Source organism: Asterias rubens, unplaced genomic scaffold, assembly GCF_902459465.1.
Source record: "Asterias rubens unplaced genomic scaffold, eAstRub1.3, whole genome shotgun sequence".
In the NCBI taxonomy this organism is placed as follows: Eukaryota; Metazoa; Echinodermata; class Asteroidea; order Forcipulatida; family Asteriidae; genus Asterias; species Asterias rubens.
In genome coordinates this window covers 105,001-126,851 of record NW_022985716.1, presented here as the reverse complement: position 1 = coordinate 126,851, position 21,851 = coordinate 105,001, and the positions used below count along the sequence as shown (strand labels likewise).

Genomic DNA, 21,851 nt, shown 5'->3' with positions numbered 1-21,851 from the left:
AAACTGTTTCGAAACGTACAAACTCGAGACTAGGACTCGATGTGTTCGATGTTTGATCGAGGCAAAGTCTGCCTCGATTGACGTCACAAAAGGGGTAGGCGGAGTCACCCCCACACAACTTTATTTATTTTTTTAAATATTAGAACAACGCACTAAACGGGTTCGTGTCTTCTTGAATACCATATTGGTCGTAACGTTTGTTCCTCTGGCAAGCATGTTGTATCACCCATAAATGTAATAAAAACCATAAATGTAATATCAACCATTAATGTAATAAAAATCAACCATAAATGTAATATCAACCATAAATGTAATAAAAATCAACCATAAATGAAATAACCCAATCAACCATAAATGTAATTAAAATCAACCAAAGTCCGGTTTTTATTACATTTATGGTTGATTTTTATTACATTTATGGTTGATTGGGTTATTACATTTATCGTTGATTTTTATTACATTTATGGTTGATCGGTTTATTACATTTATGGTTAATCTTTATTACATTTGTGGTTGATACTACATTTATGGTTGATTTTTATTACATTTATGGTTGATATTACATTTATGGTTAATCTTTATTACATTTATGGTTGATACTACATTTATGGTTGATTTTTATTACATTTATGGTTGATATTACATTTATGGTTAATCTTTATTACATTTGTGGTTGATACTACATTTATGGTTGATTTTTATTACATTTATGGTTAATCTTTATTACATTTATGGTTGATTTTTATTACATTTATGGTTGATATTACATTTATGGTTGATTTTTACTACATTTATGGTTGATATTACATTTATGGTTGATATTACATTTATGGTTGATATTACATTTATGGTTAATCTTTATTACATTTATGGTTGATATTACATTTATGGTTTTTGTTATATTTATGGGTGATACAAATGTAGCAAAGATGATATCCAACATCGATGGAAGTATGTGGATGATCTCAGTGTGGTTAAGATTGTTCCCAGAGGTGAACAGTCAAACTTACAATCTGGTGTTAATGAACTTGTGCATTGGTGTGATGTTAATGATATGAAACTGAATCCTTCCAAATGTAAGGTAACGCAGATTTCTTTTCTTAGAAATCCGGTTTCATCCATTCAGCTGCATGTCAATGGTGTGCAACTTGAAGCTGTCTCATCATTGAAGCTTCTTGGGATTACCATTCAAAATAATCTCAAATGGGACCAACAAGTTCAACAGATTGTTAGTATGGCTTCATGACGACTTTACATACTAAGTAAATTAAAGAAAAATCAAGTTCAAGCCGATGACCTCATTGTTATTTATAAACTATACATTCGCCCATTACTCGAATCTGGTGTTGCTGTTTGGTCATCGGGAATCACTGAAATACAAGCTTATAATATTGAAAAAGTTCAACAAAGGGCTTTGCGTATTATTGCTTATCCGAATATTTTGTCTTATCTTGATCACTTGAATTTTTTTAGAATTGAATCATTGAATGAAAGGCGTAAACACCAAGTTCTTAAATTTGCAAAATCTCTGCTCACTTCTGATAATCATCGCCATCTCCTCCCCCTAGAACGTAAATCTAATTATTTGTCAGAGCATACTTTAAGAAACACCAGGCAACTAGAACACCTTCAGATAAAAACTCAGAGATACAAAAACTCGCCAGTCCCCTCAATGCTCCAGATGCTTAACTCAATTAGTTCATGATAACCGCTCCGTTTCATTTCCTTTGTGCTCATGTTGTGTCCAAACCTCCCTTGCCTACAGAATGTTGCTGTTTTGTTTTAAACTCCATTGTTTTGTTTTTATTTTGTGTCCACAAGTTCCCCCTCATGTCCATAGCTGTTTTCCCAATTCCTGTTTGTCTGTTTAACTATAGTAATATTTTTAATAATAATGATTGTCTTATCATGTAAACTTGTACATATATTTTTGATGTAATTTTATTGTTAACCAAATGCCATTAGTCTATGACTTTTTATTTGGTCTTTTTTTTTTATATGAAAATAAACCAATATTGAATTGAATTGAATTCCCAACGCTAGACAATTTTCTAAAATGTCGCCAAGAAACTGTGTCCCATTAGAGTTAAGTTCTGTGACTGTAGTCTTTAGGAAGTCCAGTGTAGTTCCTGCTTTCTAACGTCATGGAAACATGTTTTATATTGAGATTGATCATCTCTTTCATTTCCTCTGTAAAAGGGTCAAAGGTCGATGGCTTCTTTGACCTCCTGAACTTTCCTACGGGGTTGCTGAGAACACATAGAAGTCTAGCCTCGTTCACTGGTACGCTAAGAAACTCCACCATCATTTTCAGATTCTCATAGAGGTTAGTTTGTAAATCTTCGTAGTAAACAACGTGAACCCTCTGGCTATTGATGTAATTCTTGGCAACGAGTGTCCAAGATGCGGATAGTCTCTTTACAAACTGCGTCCATGCTGCCAGGGATAAACGCAATAACACATAATTAAGTCAAACTCTTCCCTCTCTTGTTCATTCTTGAAAAACTCAACACACTATGAAAGGATTTCAAGTGTAAAATGGAAACAAAATGGCAGACTTTGTAGCGCATAACGTTCAACGACACAATAAGTGTGCAATGGACGAACCTTATCATCGAACGAATACGGAAAAACAAAAGACTTTACAGTCATATTTTGTGTGCTCAAGTTGGTACTTAGTGCGTGTGACGTCGTAGTTATTTCCGTACACGATGTAAACGTTAAACGTCCTTTAGGAGACGGGTATAAAGACCTTTATCGATTGGACTCACAATGTCAAATAGAACCGATACCAGGCTATTGACATTGTGTGAAACGGCTTCATAATATTTCTTCTGAAGGCAAAAGATGCCTGGTCTTGAACTACGACTTCACTGGTAATTTCATTATAATTCCAATAATTTAACAGGGAGCTCGGAGACACATTGACATAATGCATGTTCATTGACATCGATCTGCCTTCGGGCCTTACCTTTTCCTTTTCGTTTGCTTTCTGGTGCAAATCCAACATGGTCGCCGCCGAACTGACGATTATGTTCAGCTATTAAGGCATTGTAGGGGTTCCTGATGATGAGTATTACGGCTTTAAACTCACTGATGTGTTTCGGATTAGAATTATGCGTTTTCACAGCTATCGTTGTCCCTTTTCTCCAGTCCTTCAGCTCTCCCTTGAACCCTGGAGTGCATTGCAGCAAAAGAAAAATGTGCGACAAATGTTGATCACCTACTGATATTCCAGGGGTTGGACTGATGTTGAGCAATTAGAATAGGGCACGGGGTTGACACAACATCCACTTTTTTAATGCAGGATAAAGCAGCATTCGTGTTGGATACATACAATATGGCAAGTTACTGAGCGACAATAGTGAATCTAACGAAGGAGCCAACAATAGACATAGTTCTTTCACATGTACAAGGTCTCTTCAACTTTACATTACGTCTATTACGTTATTATATTATTATTATATATTTAACATCCAACATCCTTTAGAAGTTAACAAGAGCATTGTTTTACTTTTCTTGAAATACTTAAGCGTGTCATGTTCATGTTGAAGAACTTTGGAAAAACTCTGATAAAAATGGAACTACGTTGTCGGTTTTGATACAACATCACAAAGAACATTAACGTCTTTTTAAAAATTCATAATTTCATATTTCCTTTGGTGATTATCAAGTCTAACTTTGAAAGATAATGAGGGGAGACACAAATAGTATCAAGTGAATCATGACGTTCACACAAGCACCATTTGTCGACTAGTGACTGATATTAACTGGTACTCATGCCAATTTAGGTACCACGCAATATCGACATTTTAGTCCACACTTTGGTCCTTTTGGGAACTAAGCCATGTCGAGAGTCGAAACAAACCTTTGTTGAAGAGATCTTTGTCATTATAAATACTACCCGTGTAGATACCAGTTGCCCTCTCTATAAGATAACGCACCCAAGTATTACCGGAACCAGGGAAACTGGCTAATGCTACCAATGGCAGGGTACCAACAGGTTTCATAATTATTTTACCATTGCAACGTGTATCTGGAATAAGAAAAGAGATTGAGACCAGTGAAATGTAGTGTTTAATGCATGGTGTAATTATAATTCAAAATGCGACTACAATAATGAGGTAAAAATCTGAGGTCACTTTGGTCACGTCAGACGCCAAAATCACATGCTTGCAAATAAGCGAATTTTGTGTTCTTTTTCAATGTGCATGTTCAGGCAGCGTCGGGACCATTACAAGAACAATACGCGATTGAGCAAACAAAGTTACATGCCTGCATTATTATAAATTTACATAGTAATGTTTACCTTCTGCCGCTGTTTGGTACAATGACATCGCACCGTCTCCTCCGCAATAATACTTGTCATCACCTCTACATGGAATGTTACAATCACCCAATGGTAGCACTTTCTGCATACGGTATTCAGGACTGAAGGCTCCACAGTGACACTCTGTTCCTGCTCCTAACGCGGCCAGAGGAAACTTCTAGGAGAGACAAAAAAGAACACTAATCAGAAATAGATAATTGCAAAACGTGTTGGACGGTAAATATCTGTTACAGTCAAGTAATTTATTTACATATTATGTAATATCCTTTGTGTTTACAATTCGTTGTTAAAACCAAACATTCCATGTCTTGTACCAGTCCTACACTAGTAACACAATTTAATTCGGACACAGAGACGAGTGAGAACAGCACGTTTTATTTCTTTCAAATATTTTGGTCTTAATAATAAACTAATTTTCTAATAAAGATACAAAACACGCAACCTAATGAATGTCAGCTTATTAAGACTGTATTGTGATGAAGTACTGTACTCTTACTGTCTTTATAGTAAATAATCAAGACGCTAATAACCACAAAACATATCCACCCAACCCATTGGGTGCTCAAGGCGGCCAGAAAGAGGTTATTAACAATGGCGTGTTTATGGTGTGAGTTGAAACTATCAACAGTCCCACATGTCTTCAATGAGTTGGAAAGTTTGTTCCACAAGCGATGGGCAGTAGCTGCGGCAAATGCTCGATCACCCCATGATCTTTTAGATTTCGGGACAGCTAGAAATAGATTAGATCACTGGTACATCTGAGACCTGAGCGGGATGGCTTATGGATGCTGGTGAGGAGATCCTCTTAAAGGAACACGTTGCCTTGGATCGGACTAGTTGGTCTATGGAAAGCGTTTGAAACAGTTTAATAGATGTTAAATTTGCATTGGGGATAAAGAATATTAATTTTGGTTTTTTACCCATACACCGATGTGTGTTAGCACTGTATACTCAGTACTTTCCCGAGTCCTGTGAAAAGATATCACAGGCATGATACTCGGGTGGGATTCGAACCCACGACCCTTGCAATTCTAGAGCAGTGTCTTACCAACTAGACTACCGAGGTTGCCCGGCAGCTAGAGGCAGTTCGAATCCTATGTTTTGGCAGCGGGTACCGCAACAATATAATAGATGTTAAATTTGCATCGGGGATAAAGAATATTAATTTTTTTTTTTACCCATACACCGATGTGTGTTAGCACTGTATACTCAGTACTTTCCCGAGTCCTGTGAAAAAATATCACAGGCATGTTACTCGGGTGGGATTCGAACCTACGACCCTTGCAATTCTAGAGCAGTGTCTTACCAACTAGACTACCGAGGTTGCCCGGCAGCTAGAGGCAGTTCGAATCCTATGTTTTGGCAGCGGGTACCGCAACGATATAATAGATGTTAAATTTGCATCGGGGATAAAGAATATTAATTTTCTTTTTTTTACCCATACACCGATGTGTGTTACCACTGTATACTCAGTACTTTTCGGAGTTCTGTGAAAAAATATCACAGGCATGTTACTCAGTTTGTTACTCAGGCATGTCACAGTTTGTTATGAAATGCATATGGTTAGAAAGATATTTTAAAAGTAGAATATAATGATCCACACAAGTATCACTCAAAATTGCACGGTTTTCATTTTACGTCGCGAACTAACACGGTCGGCCATTATGGGAGTCAAAGTTTTGACTCCCATGGCCGACCGTGTTTGTCGACGAGGTTAAACGAAAACCACGCAATTTCGAGGCATATTAATTGTGTAGATCATTGTATTCTACTTTTACAACATCTTTCTAACCATATCGATGTTATAACAAAAGGTTACAGGACGCTTTTCAAAGACCAACTCGACCGATCCAAGGCAACGTGTTCCTTTAATTAATATACAGTATTGGTAATGTTTGAAACACTTCGGACAGCATTATAGGTATGCAATGATGGGGCCAGTTATTTGAATTAAAACTTATATTTGTCGAAGTTGCGAGATAATATCGGACGAAAAAACACCCTTGACACACGAAGTTGTGTGCTTTCAGATGCTCGAAATCAAATTCGTGGAGAATTACTTCTTTCTCGAAAACTACTCTACTCCAAAGGGAGCCGTTTCTCACAATGTTTTATACTATCAACAGCTCCCCATTACTCATTTTATGCTATTAATTATTTGGGGTAATTACCAATAGTGTCAATCGCTTTAAATGATATATACATTACCTTTTTTGAACATGTACTGATGCATGACTTAACGGTCAAGTTGTCACCAAAAGTGAAGAAGCCATCCAGGAATATGGACTGATTTTGCGGCTTGATGGGCCGCGGAAGACACGCTCTGAAATCATCCGCTAGTCCGGTCCTAGATTGGTTGGCTATTATCAGAATTAAATGACAGAAAATTACATTTATTATGAATGTGAAGGTAACATGCAAAATGAACGAGAAAGAGAGAGATTCTTGTGAAAACTAACAAGATAAACATTGATGGACAAAACTGTCGAGATGGTGGCAGCGCCCTCTGTTGATCGAATGATTACAAAGATACGAACAATTACATTTGACCAACGTGGGTTTCGGTGTACTATTTTTGTCTACTTATAGTAATGTTTTTATCAATTTTGTGTAATTTTTAGTGTTATATATTGTTCTATTTATATTATAATGAATAGGGTAGATGGCCTTAGCTTTCGATCCATTCCGGACCTTCTTCAGAGACATAAAACAAGTACAAACAAATACATATCCATTTATAGAAAAAGAGAGGGGGAAAGGGATTAAGGAAAGGATCCAGAAAGAAGCGGGAAAATAACAGCCAATCAAAGTTCCTATTTCAGAAACAATATTGGTGGCTATGAACCAATAGGAGTGAAGTGGCGAGGACAAAGGATGTTTAGAATGAAAGGAAGGGTTACTGGACCATAAAAGTGGTAAATGTATTGTTCGACAACAATGCAGGGAGACATGAAAGGGTAGGATTAGAGAGCAAGTTGCATCATGATGCAACTAACAATGGTCAATTAATAAGAATAGCAAGATCAAAGGTATGATGATTGTTCTATTTATATTTATATTTATATCTTTACATAGTTTTTTAATGATTCCTGTAAGTGGCGGCTATCCGCTGTTGGATATCAATAAATAAATAAATAAAATAAAAAACCATGATAGTTATACTACAATGAAGCATTTAATTGAACTGACGGTTCAGTGGAGGAACCAAGGTTGCAGCTTAAGTTCATTGCGTGTTCGCGGTCTTAACCATAACTGTTTTTTTCATTAACCGATGATCAAAATCAATCGATACAGTTATTGGTTAAGGTTTGCTAATCACCACTTACTATTTTAATACTACTACTAACCAGTATTGTTGGTCTTGAGATCGGTCTTGGGCTTGGACAAGTTGGTCTTAGTCTTAGTCTTGGTATTGGTCTTGGGGTCGATTTCACAAAGAGTTAGGACTAGTCCTAACTTAGGACTAGTCCTAGGAGACATACAAATTGCATGGATAGTCCTAAGTTTGGACAAGTAACTGGTCATAACTCGAGATAAGACTAGTCCTAACTCTTTGTGAAATCCACCCTTGGTCTCGAGTTTACAGGTCTTGACTATATAGTAACTACTACCTTCCCCGGTTATAAAGTTTGAATGAAGCAATATGAACAAGTAAAATAATTACATCGACAAATATTATTGTAAAATTTCAAGAACCAGGCCTCGGCGGGTTTAAACCACTAAATAATAACAATAATAATAAGACTTGTAATGCGCACATATCCACCCTGCTGGGTGTTCAAGGCGCAGTAAAACCAAAAACAAAAGAAAAACAAAACACAACACAAAGAAAAACAGACACAACAAAATTAGTCATTGAAAACCTGTGACATAAGATAAGTTTTGAGAAGAGACTTGAATTTTGCAGTACAAAGACAAGATCGAAGATTAAGTGGTAGAGAGTTCCAGATGCGTGGCGCGGCTCAAGAAAAAGACCTGCATGTCACCCCATGAGTGTCGAGACGTGGGTTCAATGAGGAGAAGCATAGAACTTGATCGAAGATTCCTTGATGGAGTGTAAACTTGAAGCAGTTCAGAAATGTAGTGGGGAGCCTTGCCATTAAGAGCTTTGTAGACAATGCGCATCAGCTTGAAGATGATTCGTTGAGAGATAGGGAGCCAGTGTAGTTGTTTCAGAATGGGGGTGATAGAACAGGATTTTCTAGACAGTGTCACGATGCGGGCAGCAGTATTTTGGAGCCGTTGAAGTCGGGAAATCTGGTTGTTAGGAAGATTGTAGAGAAGAGCTTTGCCGTTGTCAAGACGAGAAGTAACAAATGCGTGAATGACCTTTTCAGTGGCACTTTTGTCCAAGTACTTGCGAATCTTACCTATATTCCTGATGTAATATGATGATAAACGTACAATGTTGTTGATGTGTGGCTGAAGTGTCATTGATGAATCAAAAATAACCCCTAAGTTCCGAGCTTTCAGCGAGGGAACTATCCGAGCATCACCGATGGAGATGTATGGCACTGAAACCTTAGTTAACTGTTGACGTGACCCAAATAGAAGGAACTCTGTCTTATCATCATTTAACTTCAGGAAGTTTTGTTGTGTCCAACGTCGAATCTCTTGGATGCATTTCTCAAGTCTTGCAATAGATGCATTGGCGTTTTCTTGAGAAGATTTAAACGTGATGTATAGCTGAGTGTCGTCTGCGTACACATGGTAATTCAGATTAAATTTCAGGATGATGTCACGAATCGGTAAAGTGTATAGCGTAAACCACTGCGGGCCGAGTACCGACCCCTGTGGCACAGAGTAGTTCAAAACAACAGGGTCGGATATCGCGGTGCCAATACATACATGCTGAGTTCTATTGTAGAAATACGATTTGCACCATGCTAGGGCTGTGTCCTCTATGCCAAGGTGATTCTGGAGCCGAGAGAGAAGGATGTTGTGATCGACAGTGTCAAAAGCAGCACTCAAGTCTAGCAGGACTAGTGCTGTAAGGTTACCATTGTCCATTGCAGAGATAATATCGTTGCTCACACGGACTAGTGCAGCCTCGGTCCCATGGAAAGGTTTGTATGCTGACTGGAACACGTCGGACAGGTTGAAAGTATGAATGTGATCAGAAATACGTGATGAAACTACTCGTTCGATGACTTTTCCAAGATATTTTAAGTTTGCAACCGGTCTGTAGTTTTTGAATATCTCCTTGTCCAGGTTTGGTTTCTTGATGAGCGGCCTGATGTAGGAAACTTTGAGGCTATCGGGGAAACAACCGGAACTGAGGGATTCGTTTACAAGCTTAGTGATGTAGGGTACAAAAATATCGATGTTTTGCTTTATCATGGATGTTGACACTGGATCCAGCTCACAGGATTTTGAAGGAGATTTCATAATAACCCTTTGAATCTCAGCAACAGTCGCAGGCTCAAACACAGATAGTCTACACTCTGGTTGAAGTTGTGGCAATGTCTGCGGCATGTTGTAAGGGACTGATGAAAATGATGAGCGGATGTCTGAAATCTTGGTGACAAAGAATTTCTGGAACTCATTTGCTAAGTCCTGGTCATTGTAAGTGGATAGAGGACAGGGGCTTTGGGTTTGAGCAACAACTTACCAATTATCTTGAAAAGCTTCTTTTGATCTCCTGAGGATTCTTGTACTTGAGATGAATAATGGACGATCTTTGCCTAGTTGATCAAATTCCTAACTACTTTACATTGGTTGCGATGTTCTTGTCGTTGAATTGCCAATTTGCCATTTTCCCACCACTTCCGCTCCAGTTGACGACAGATCTTTCTCGCTGTACGAATATCATCATTGAACCAGGAGACTTCAGTTCGGACCTTGACTGATCTCGTTTTCCAAGGTGCGTATTTATCCAAGATGTCACTGACTGTACTCTCATATTGGCTGACATAGGAATCCAAGCAGTCGTGATCAACTTCTAGATTTGCTAAATGGGAGCCGTTGTCACGGAACACTTCGGTAGGATTCACATGTTTCCATTGTCGGCTCTTTATAGTAACGGTTGGGACTTTGGGCTTGCACAGACTCAAGTTACACATGACTGCATAATGGTCTGATAATCCAGGTAGAATAACAAAGTTTGAGACAATTGGTGGGGAGATTTCACGAGTTATGACAAGGTCTAGGCAATGACCGAGACGATGAGTCGGCTCCTTGATATGCTGGGTAAGACCAAAAGCCTGAAGTAGATGCTTAAACTGGTTTGCATTGGTGTTGTGGATGTCATCAACATGAATGTTAAAGTCGCCTGTGATGATGATTTCCGATGAATGAAGCAGATATTCCAAAATCAAATTCTCAAACTCCCTTAGAAAACTTGAGAAAGTCACATGTTGGCCGTTTGAATCTCTTTCAGGTCTGTATACAATGACAAGGCGAACAGATTTAGAGTTTCCGGAAACTTCAGCATGAAGAGATTCAAAAGTTGTGTACTGGACGTCATTACTTTTCACAGAGACGGATAAAGTAGATCTGTACAGTATTGCAACTCCTCCACCAGTCTTGTGAGGTCTTGGGATGTGATGAAAGTAGTAGCCTGCAGGGGTACACTGACGACATGTTAAGTTGTCGTCTGGTCTCAGCCATGTTTCTGAAACGGCAACAAGGTCCAGATCTTTTTGTAGAACAAAATCAGCAAAATCGTCATACTTGTTACAGATGGACTGTGTGTTTATAACACAAAGGCTGAGTTGAGATTCGGCTGGAGTCACTGGTACTGGAACAGATGGGAGTGTAACTTCGGGTACGGGGGGTTTATGAACAGTGCTACGGCGACCAGCTTTTTTACCACTATGTGTAGGTCGGTAAACAGTGCTGGGATTTACAAAAAGGCCAAGGTTCTGTAATGATAATATACAGGAAGGCAGCAGAGTTGTAGCACGTGTGGATGGGGTATAACGGAGACTGAGAAGCTTGTTTCGTGAGTAGGAATTTGCAGAGTTTGGACTAGCTTCTGCTGAGTTTGAGTTATTGACACCTTCAGGGCCGGGATTTACAGCAATGTCACCAAAAATCACAATTTCCAAATGAAAGATAGGGCATTTCAGATATCTTCGATGGTGGATGAGGCCTAGATGTGTCTTTGGCAGGATGCAAGCACCAGACACAATTGATGCTGATGGAACAAAGCTGACCACAGATGAGTTAGTACAGTACAATGGTCTAGCAAGCAGGGAGAGAATGAAAAGGATACTTACCTCCATTGTCCCCAGATGGGCGAACAATGTCCATGGACTAGGTGGATGACTGCACAGGATGCAGCCACCTAAGTGTGTGTAAGCTTTATACACCAGAATTCTCAACTGAGACAGTGAACAATTCCAACAGAAAAACACTATTTTCACAATTCAGATGACTCCAGGATACACAGAAAAGGTCCTGTAGATTCCAGGTGTAGTAACAAATCCAGTTGTATAAAAATAAGAACACAAATTGAGCAATATACTAAGAAATTAGCAAACAAACACAGAGCTGATTTGAGTGGCTGCTGTCAGGCGCTCAGTCAAATCCGATTCAACACACTTTGATTCCCATTCATAAACACCCTTTCGGTAAAAAAACATCAACACTTCTTGGTCAAAAGGTAAAATAAATGCAAAAAACATAACTTCTTCAATGATTTCTTTCAACACAACACCCCTCCAGCTGTGAAATGGTATATAAGACCCTCGGGTAAACAACTCCTTAAAAGGAGATGCTGTGCGCGTGGCGCGTATATGTGGCACAACTGTTTCAGCCATCGCTCTCGACCCATAGGAATGAAGAAACTGTCTTATACGCACACGTGCAAGCGCGCGTGTAACGCCCATTTCAACACTTTCTGCAAGTGATGGTAGACAATGGGATGATCGCTAGAATTGTTCAAAACCGTAGCCCCCACTTTTGGACCACGCAACTTTTGTATGAAGGTATGAAAAAAAAATACAGAAAATCCATTACTGGCTGTTTTAGTTGCTTGTCGAAAATCCTGCACCGAATCCCGAAAAGAAACAATTACGGCGACAGATAGTGATCTAAACATCCTCGGAAGCCTGCGGATGTGGGTGGCGTCATTCGAAGCATTATCGTATTTCGTTCCCACACTGTACCATTATAACATACAGTGTACTTTTTCAAACCCCTGAAGAAAAGGATGCCGATTCGTTCGACAAAATTATAAGTTATCACACAAACGCGAGTGGAATACGAACAAAATAGTGCGTCTGCGTCCCCATCTTACTTAGTCTGGTCCCCTGACCAAAGATTCCTTGACGTCTCTTGTTAAAAATCTTAGGTCAGGTATCACCCACGGTTAAAAATAGAGCATGACGCAACTTGTCAGGGTCGGGGGTCATCTCCATGGAAACCATGTCTGCACTAGTTGCGATAACGTAACCTTCCTCCCGACGGCCTCGAGGCCGGAGGGTTACGAGATTATTTTGATCGGCAATTAATGACAATCTGGTTCAACACGTATACGTATAACTTCGACAGCTAGTCACCAGATTTGCCCCATTTTATCACTTTCAAAAATAACGAAACTTAATCCTCAATCAATGTCTAATGAACACTCAAGTCAAAACACCTTTGTAAATGATATTTTTGAAGAAAAGGGACAAAAACTTACCAGATCCTGGAGCGATTTCCCAGGTTTATATATTTTGAACTTGTCGCATCGCTTTGCAAACGCTTTATTTAGGCATGCGCCTGCATTGGCTTTAAATAACAATAGCTGGCATAAAAACTCCTTGATCTAATGCCGACAGGACTGACATTATGATTCCATACCGAAGATCAACGATACTGTCCGAATGTTGACGACAACACGTTCGGAACATTTCGGATACCTTCCAAAAAGGAAGAATTCCTCCTTTTTGGTCACGTGATTTTGGATGATACCGGACCCTAAATTCGACAGAGCCTAGTCGGAGATTTTTGCATCTGGGAACCAGACTACATCTTACTCGGCCGCGCGTGTGATAATAACAATTTAACACAAGCACTTCGTAGCAACGAAAAACAAATGGCATTGTAGTTGATGTTCAATCAATATAACAAATCATGGGTTTTTGTTGTAGGATGTTGCATGTTAATCGGACAGAAAAGGGGAAAATTTACATCGTTCACATTAAACACTTGGAAAAGGTTCTTGCACTGCCGTGAACGATTGGTAAATAGTCCCAGTGTATACGGATGTAATACAAAATTACTGTTTTTGACCTAAAAATAATGTCTGTTCACGATCTGTGCAGTTTTAGAGCTTAGCAACAACCAAATTCGGAATCAGTACCATTGAAAACCCTTGTGCGTCGAATTTCATGCAACCCCAAAAATAGGCCCCTTTTCAGTACATCCCATGGTCTATGGGGAACGCATGCCCATAGCCTCATTTTGGGTAAGAATTATGACGTCATGCATAAGTTTTAAGAGAGGCGTATATCATCCGTTCAAACAACCCCTCGTGATGCCCTTCCGACCAATCAGAATGGATTAACTGTCTTAGGTATTTATGAAGGGTGATGTTAATCGTTCGATGTCTAGACTAAAAGTGAAGATCTGGGGGACAACTATGGCGGTTGCCAACCAACAGGGTATGTACGCATGCGTGAAGGTAATTAGCATATTTCATAGGAAGGGTCCATTATGAAATATGTCTCTTTTGCAGAGGATCCGATGAGCAGTACGCGCTGTGGTCCCTGGGGATGATCCAGGGGCCACACACGCGCGCTGCGCATCAGATCCACTACCGACCCAGCCCTATTCAGGTTTTGCACGTGACGTCACCAGCCGTAGGCGGAGCTTGATCCTCCATCTTTGGTAGGCAACCGCGCAAGAAATTTGCATGTTTGCCTATGATGACACCTACGCAACTTGTTGAGGTCAAATACGCCTTGTCCGTACTTATTTGCGTTCAACTTAAACAGAAATATGGCAACTTTTGCCCGATACTTGTCGGCATACGCTGAAAACTTGGATTTCGTGAGTCGGGCCAGGTATGTGGGAAAATTTGAATTGGTAATGGCTTCTGTGACCCGTACATCATTCCGCTAGACCGTATGACATCGTTAGTCAGTGCTAAAGAAATTCCAGACGTTCAATCCCCTGACATTTTCACCTACTTAATACACACACCCTCTCATTACTCGGGGTCAGAGTTGAAATGCTACAAGAGCCTGGCTGGAAGCGTACAAATACTTCACAGCTGGGTTAGTTGGAAACCTTCTGATTGCTATGGTGGCCCTGAAGGGACACAGCCAGTCGTGAGTATTTTCGCGACGTCGTATATTTGTATCCCCCAAAACAATGGTATATTTCGACATGGTTTTTTTCCCAGCAAGAGTTGTGGGGCCCAATTTCTCTAGTATTTATTAATTTGGGTATTTTGTTTATCTGTTTCATTTAAATATATGGTTAAGTTTTATTTTACGCTAACTGTTTTTGTGTTTGTTCTTCCTGTAATTTTGAATTGTTTTGCCGCTACATAAGATTACACCCACTAAATAGAATTGCTTACATTGCTTTCTTCGTTAGAAAAAAGGGGGGGGGAGGGGGTCCGTACTCGTTAAGATTTGCTTTTTATGGGCCCCTCCATCCCCTACATGTGTTTTGCATTGATTTTTAGTTTTTGTTTTCTATTATTGTACGATTGCATTTGCTTGTAATAAATTATTTATTACCTTCTGTGTAGACTAAGCAAGTCTCGCGTGTATTTGAACTTGCGGGACCATTATGTTCCAAACCTTATGGAGTTTTACGTGGGACATTTTGTTTCGTCCATTATTTTAGTTTAACGTAGTTTATGACCATGAATATTATAAATATTGTTGGAAATGTAATACTAGTTAACAAAACGTATACAAGTAAAATCCTTTCAAGAAAAGAAAATCCTACTTTCGGGATGTCAACTTCCCGAGATAAGTTATCACAGGAAGACGACATCCTAATTTTAGGATGTCGACTTCCCGAGATAAATTATCACAGCAAGACGACATCCTACTTTTGGGATATCGACATTCCGAGATAAATTATCACAGGAAGACGACATTCTTCTTTTAGAATGTCGACTTCCCGAGATAAATTATCACAGGAAGATGACAACTGACGTTTAGGATGTCGACATAACGAGATAAATTATTACAGCAAGACGACATCCTACTTTTAGGATGTCGACATCCCGAGATAAATTATCACAGGAAGACGACATCCTACTTTTAGGATGTCGACATTCCGAAGATAAATTATCACAGGAAGACGACATTCTTCTTAAAGAATGTCGACTGTTTGTAGTTATAAGACTCCTTGGGGAAAGGAGAAAAATTTGGAAAAACCGTGACCTCAATTTGACCTCTACTTCCGGGTCAACCGGAAGTGGGACCATATCTCAAAAACTACTCAACCGATTTTCAATTTGTTTTCACTTACAGACTCCTTGACATTAATATTGACTGTGAAAACTCGTGACCCAATGTTGGCCTCTACGTCCGGGTGAACCGGAAGTGGGACCATATACGCCAAGTACTATACAACCGATTCCCAATCCTGTTTGTTCAGTTTTATCCTCCTAAGGCATTAAAAATAAACTTTGAAAATCCATGACCCAGTTGACCTCTACTTCCGGGTCAACCAGAAGTGGCACCATATCTCAAGAACTACACAACCGATTTTCTAACTTGTTTCAGTTACAGACTCCTTGGGCGTTAGAGATTAGCCTTAGGTTAGCGGGACCCCATGAAGTGGCACCGTAACTCAAGACACTGTACAGTATTTTTCAAACTTTTTTTCAGTTATAGACTCCTTGGTAATGTTAACACATAATCAAAGCAAAAGAACACGGAACAGCTTTGTGTTTGTTCACAAACACCTAATGTCTAGTTTATCATGTTTTATTAGGAAGCAGGATGCACTGTAATGTATATTACTATGAAGGTCAAAATAACATGATTTGCACCTCACTCTCAAAGGTCAGATCAGAATAATGTAACTTATTGATTACATAATTTCACCAAATTAAGGTAAAAGTAAATAACTAATATTATTAACCACCTGTCTGAATTAATATCTACATGTAATATCTGGTTAGTACAGACCCGAAAGAATTCCTTGTCGAGAAAACATGTAAAGAGTTGTGTCATCATTATCAAATGAAACACATTCATGAACGTTTGCACACACAAAGAAACTGACGCATGCCCAGCTGGCAGGGTTGAGCATTTTTTGTTATTGCAAAAGAACACTTTCCCATATTATATTGCAAAAGAACACTTTCCCATATTATGGGAAAGTGTTCTTTTGCAATAACAAAAAATGCTCAACCCTGCTGGGAAAGTGTTCTTTTGCAATAACAAAAAATGCTCAACCCTGCCAGCGATGGGCATGCGTCAGTTTCTTAAAAGGGACCCATTGGTGGACTCATTTCAGCAAAAAAGAAATGTAGTACTCAATGTCACGGTTCATGTTCAGTTCTCCAACCGTCCTTTTCAACTCTTTGTGATAGCAAACGTGGACCCCATTGTATTCCTATGTAATATCAACCGTGGACCCATTGTCCCTTTTGTTATAGGTTCAAGGCTTGAATGTGGATACAAACCCAGCGGCGCCCATTTTGAATAACACAAAAAAACTGTCAAATTCACAAAATAGCGGGTATACGAAATACGATGTATTTTTTTAATTCAAAGAATGAATTACATCATATAACGATGTTTTTCATTCCCCCAAGGTCTATATGCACACTGTAGGTATATTAAAAACAAAACGTAGTCAGCCTGAAAATCCACTAATAAACAATCACGAAAGATAGAATGTCATTCCACAAACATGGTGGTATCAGTTATTGAGTTTATTTCCGCACAAGCAGGCATTTTGCTAAATAATTTCGGCTAAAAAAACCCAGGATTGTATGCCCCGATGTGCCATTGTTTCAAAATGGCGTCCGTGGTGACTTCAATGAAGGCACCCAATGAACCAGTCTTTGGACCGTTGGCAGCTCAACGTACATGACCTTTCAGTAGGTTTACGTGTGAATGTTCAAAACACTCTACATAGAAGCCAGTCAATCAAAGAAAAAAGTCTTTGATTGAGTGTCACAACCTCTGCCTAAATTTGTGCGGGTTGCCGAAATTTTTTTGGGAAATCCTGTCGCACCAAAAAACAGATTTATTTATATCTTACCTTGTGTCCCTGATAAAGTTTGCACCTCATGTTGACTGTAGTTGTGATACAACGGCTGCACATCAGGCAATGTCCGCCCCGGGGTCTCCTGAGCTTGCTCGCCCCCTTGCCGAATCTCACCTAGGATACCCAAGTTGTTGAAGCGGTCGAAGATAAGCATGCACCAAGGGATAAACAAGCAGGCTGAAGCTGTGAGCTTTAAGGCGGTGCTGCGTCTTAGTTGGCATGGGAGCTCTAGGCAAGCAAGCCAGCCCCCTTCATTTTGTTTACTCTGCATCGTAACTTCGTCTTCACAACAATCAGACTTACTTTCTCATGTCACTGCTTATTTGAAAGAGTATAGAGAGAAAACAACTCGTTGAATCAGTGCCGAAATGTTATCATATCAAACCGATGTCTTCTTCAGGGGCTAGATTTTTTTTCATAGGTCAACTGGGGTCACACTCTTTTACATTTACGATGATTTATTTATGGTAAATAACACGTGGTACTTTTTGTAACACGAAACACAATGTCCACAGATTTACAATAATTGTACACAGTTTGAAGATAATGCTAGAAGAAAGCTTCCCTTAAGATACTAGTTACTGAGGTGCTTAAGTTTTTGAGAAATTAGTAAAAAACAAATGTCACGAAAATACTATGGAGGACGAAAAGTGACCATCTGCTTTTCTAGTATCAGAATAGCAGAAAAGCAGGTTTATGTTTTTTGTGTATGATATTTCTCAATTTTTCTACTTTTCTGCTACCTGAAAATCAAATTGAACGTTTTGTGGAAATTACTTTCTTTCTACTTTCTACTTTTCTGTTACCAACAGAAAGGCAGTTTTGTTTTACCAATAAAAGTCAAACCTGCTTTTCTGCTTTTCATAAAAGAAATGAATGAATGATAACAGCAAAGTACAAAAGTGAAGGCCGATCGGTCTCAAACTTTTACAGGTTTGTCAGTTTATGTATGGTGTATCTGAATTGTTGATGCTCCCTGCTAGGCCACATGGCAAAAGAAAAAAGAGCAGAATAATAACTAGAAATTTAGAGTTATACCACAAAATCACTATGATTGGTAACCGGAGGGGAATTATGATCCCTTTTTAAAGTTATCATGAAGAGTTGAAACATTGTTATGTCATTACTTGTGAACTTGTAGTTAAAGTTACACTAATAAAGCTCTACAGCTCTACACTGAAACCTCTGAACCTTCATATCTCATCAGTCTCATGACGATGACTAGAGCAAGCTAGTCGAAATACTTATTAAGAACTCGCTGCGTGGTAGTGTAGCTAACAAAGTTCATATAAAGCTAAAGAAGTAGTCCCAGCCATTTTACCTTCCGCCCAGGTAGTTGTTAAGAACGTAGGACAGTTCTTTTCAGAACTGACAAGTCTCCCGAACATCCGATAAATCTACTCCGCGGTAATAGAAACATATAGCAAGACAGTTCTCTAAAGAACGAAATCTACCTGACAAGTAGATACATACATGGTGAAACCGCAAACCATACATAAATTGATACCACACCATGCAATGCCTCAAATCACAAAATAAGTTTTATTTGAAGATTTGCATGGTGTGGGTACATAGGAAGAAACTATAAATAAATAGTAAACTTACGGGTACAACAGCCATGTTTAAATCTCATTTGTGCGAGTGTTGTCTCTGAAAAGAGGAGCTCGACAATTCGAACAGTATTACCTGCTCGTCTTCAGGAATAGTTTATTCTGCTCGTATCCCGAAGACGAGCAGAGTTTACTGTTCGAATCGTCGAGATCACACCGGCTCTTTCCAGAGCCGACACTCCCACACAAGAGATTTACACATGGTTGTACTCCCAAGTTTACTAGTTTATTCCTAACTACAACAAAATACTATTGAAATGGAAGGAATTTACATACAATGTGACAGGCGTGGCGTGGGTCTCGGTGTTTGACGAGAAGCGAACCAAATGGTGATCTTATTCGGTTTTAGTTTTGGTCAGTCATTAAGACTCAAACAAATCAGCAAATCAAGTACCACCTGGCCTTCTAGTCCGTGTTTCCCAGCAATGAGACAGGCAAAATGAGACGGGCAATATTTTCACCCTACTGTAGTTATACAGGCTTGGTCTACCCTGAACTCAGTGTCTAATGAAGCGTAACTAGGGGGCCTACATGTCTAACCAGCTTTCGGATTAGACACAATTACCTTGACCTCAGTGTAGCTCTGTACTATTTCTGTGACGTCACTCTATTGTTGAAAGACAGTGTAGATTATTTTTACGAATCTACGCTTGAAGATTTGTTTCGAATCTACGCTTGAAGATTTGTTACGAATCTACGCTTGAAGATTTGTTACGAATCTACGCTTGAAGATTTGTTACGAATATGCACTTAAGTGTCGTTCCAAAACTGACAGATATAGCATGAAGTGCAACAAAATATAACTGAAAATAAGTTATCTTTCAATTTACAAAAACGTTTCCCAATTTAGAAAAATCACTTTAGTAACATAATTTAGCAGGGCAAATAGACTTTGTACTCGGTAATGTTGCAAACAGTAAAGTATGCCTGTATATTTTGTAAAGCAATTGTACAAAATAATGTCACCAACCGTCGTTTGACAGCGAATACGATATTAGATAGACTTTTACTATAATAGTGTTGTTTCTATACATGTATATGATGGGAGGCATTGCTTGGTGAGGTTTCAGTATGTATTTGGTTTGCGGTAACACCATGTGTGTATCTACTTGCCAGGTAGTGTTGTTTCTGTTGAAAAACCCTATTCATTAAAACTGCTATAACATTTTCAATGAGGGAAACGACTCCCTCTGAAAAAGGTAATTTCTCACTAAAATAAGAAATACTTTTTTTTTCTTATCTGAAAGCACCCAAATTCGTCCAACAAGGGTGGTTTTTCTTTCATCATTTTCTCGTAACTTCGTTGACCAATTAAGTTCAAATTTTCACAGGCTTGTTATTTTATGGTTATGATTGGATACACCAAGTTAGAAGTATTGACAGCTTTGCACTACGGATTACTATACCTAAAAATAAACATTGTAGCTTTACGAAAACACGTTTGTCATTGCACCTTTTCACAGCCAGTGTAGTTACGTGGCTTTCATGCTGTATGAACATGCCTTTGTTAAAGGCATTGTATAGTTTGTATATAATCCACTGAGGTTACATATCAAACTTGTGAAAGTTCGCTCACACACCGAAACTTTTATATTCAAGGTTGCCACGACGAACGTTCAATTAATCAATATATTCCGTCGATTAATCGATTCACCATTATTTAAAAAGTAAGGATAAATTGTTGTATTTACCCGTGCTTTTTTATTATGATGATCACATTTAACGGGTGGTTATTAAAGGATTCGGGTACTTTTTCAAAATGTCCACATATTTACATTAAACTTACAGGGTTTGAAGAGAATAATAGTGGAAAGCCTCCCTTCAAATATTACTAACTAAGGTTGTGTAGTTTTTTAGAAATGAGTAAAACAAGTCACAAAATCATTTTCGTCTCATGAGACCAAAATGATTTTAGCATGTAAAATCCCCTTAACCAGTTATGATATTATACCAAAACCATAGCATAACTGGTTAATACGTTTGTACATGCTAAAACTGAGACGAAAGTTATTTCTTTTACTCATTTCTCAAAAACTACAGCACCTCAGTAAATAAAATTTCAAGGGAAGCTTTCTACTATCATAATCTCCAAACTGTGTAAGTTTAATGTAAATCTGTGGACATTGTGTTTTTTGTTAGGAAAAAGTACATATATACATGTTTTTTGCTAACAAAACAATTGCTGGCAGTGTAAGCACTCTATATTGTATTAATTATGTATTAATTAGTTGTAATCCACCATACATAAACTGACAAACCTGTAGAATTTGGAGAACGATCGGCCATCTCGGTCACGAGAAAATAGTGAAAAACCTAAATGAAATAGCGGTATATAAAAGGCTTTTTGTATTGTATTGAATTGTATTATCTGAAATGTTCGATTTTGGTCTGCGCTGTTGATCAAAACGCTTATTAAATATCCCAGGGTTTCGAACACAGGCGCTTTCATCAACATTCTACACCAGACCGTCAAACAAGCAGCTGCCCGTATATTAACCTTGAGACATTAACAACAAACTACAGCAACAAGATGAAGAACAAACAAACAAACAAACACAAAGCAATAACACCATAGTGGTACCAAAAAGTGTACCTTACCCACAACGTTGATGCCTTAGATAACCATTACAGAATTGGTGGGAAATAATCTCGTCACAGATTTACATAATATTTACATGGATAATGCTGATGAACATCGCTTGAAATATTTCTGTCTGAAATTAATCAACCTA

The 21,851-nt window shown here is 38.6% G+C and overlaps 1 protein-coding gene across 2 annotated transcripts; it reads right to left on the bottom strand.

Annotated features, from left to right (window-relative positions):
- Nucleotides 1-1,961: 1,961 nt before the first annotated feature.
- Nucleotides 1,962-19,614, bottom strand: LOC117306326 (WSC domain-containing protein 2-like). Of its 2 annotated transcripts, none has more exons than XM_033790927.1 (7): nt 19,396-19,614; nt 17,504-17,824; nt 6,539-6,690; nt 4,310-4,487; nt 3,869-4,036; nt 2,972-3,175; nt 1,962-2,436 (listed from the first exon to the last, which is right to left on the bottom strand). In XM_033790927.1, the coding sequence occupies exons 2-7, from the start codon at nt 17,778-17,780 to the stop codon at nt 2,087-2,089; spliced, it is 1,329 nt and encodes a 442-aa protein (XP_033646818.1). In that variant the 5' UTR covers nt 17,781-17,824; nt 19,396-19,614; the 3' UTR covers nt 1,962-2,086. The 2 variants fall into 2 exon arrangements, with proteins under 2 accessions (XP_033646818.1, XP_033646819.1); XM_033790928.1 differs by lacking the exon at nt 19,396-19,614 and adding an exon at nt 19,115-19,245.
- Between the last annotated feature and the right edge of the window lie 2,237 nt (nt 19,615-21,851).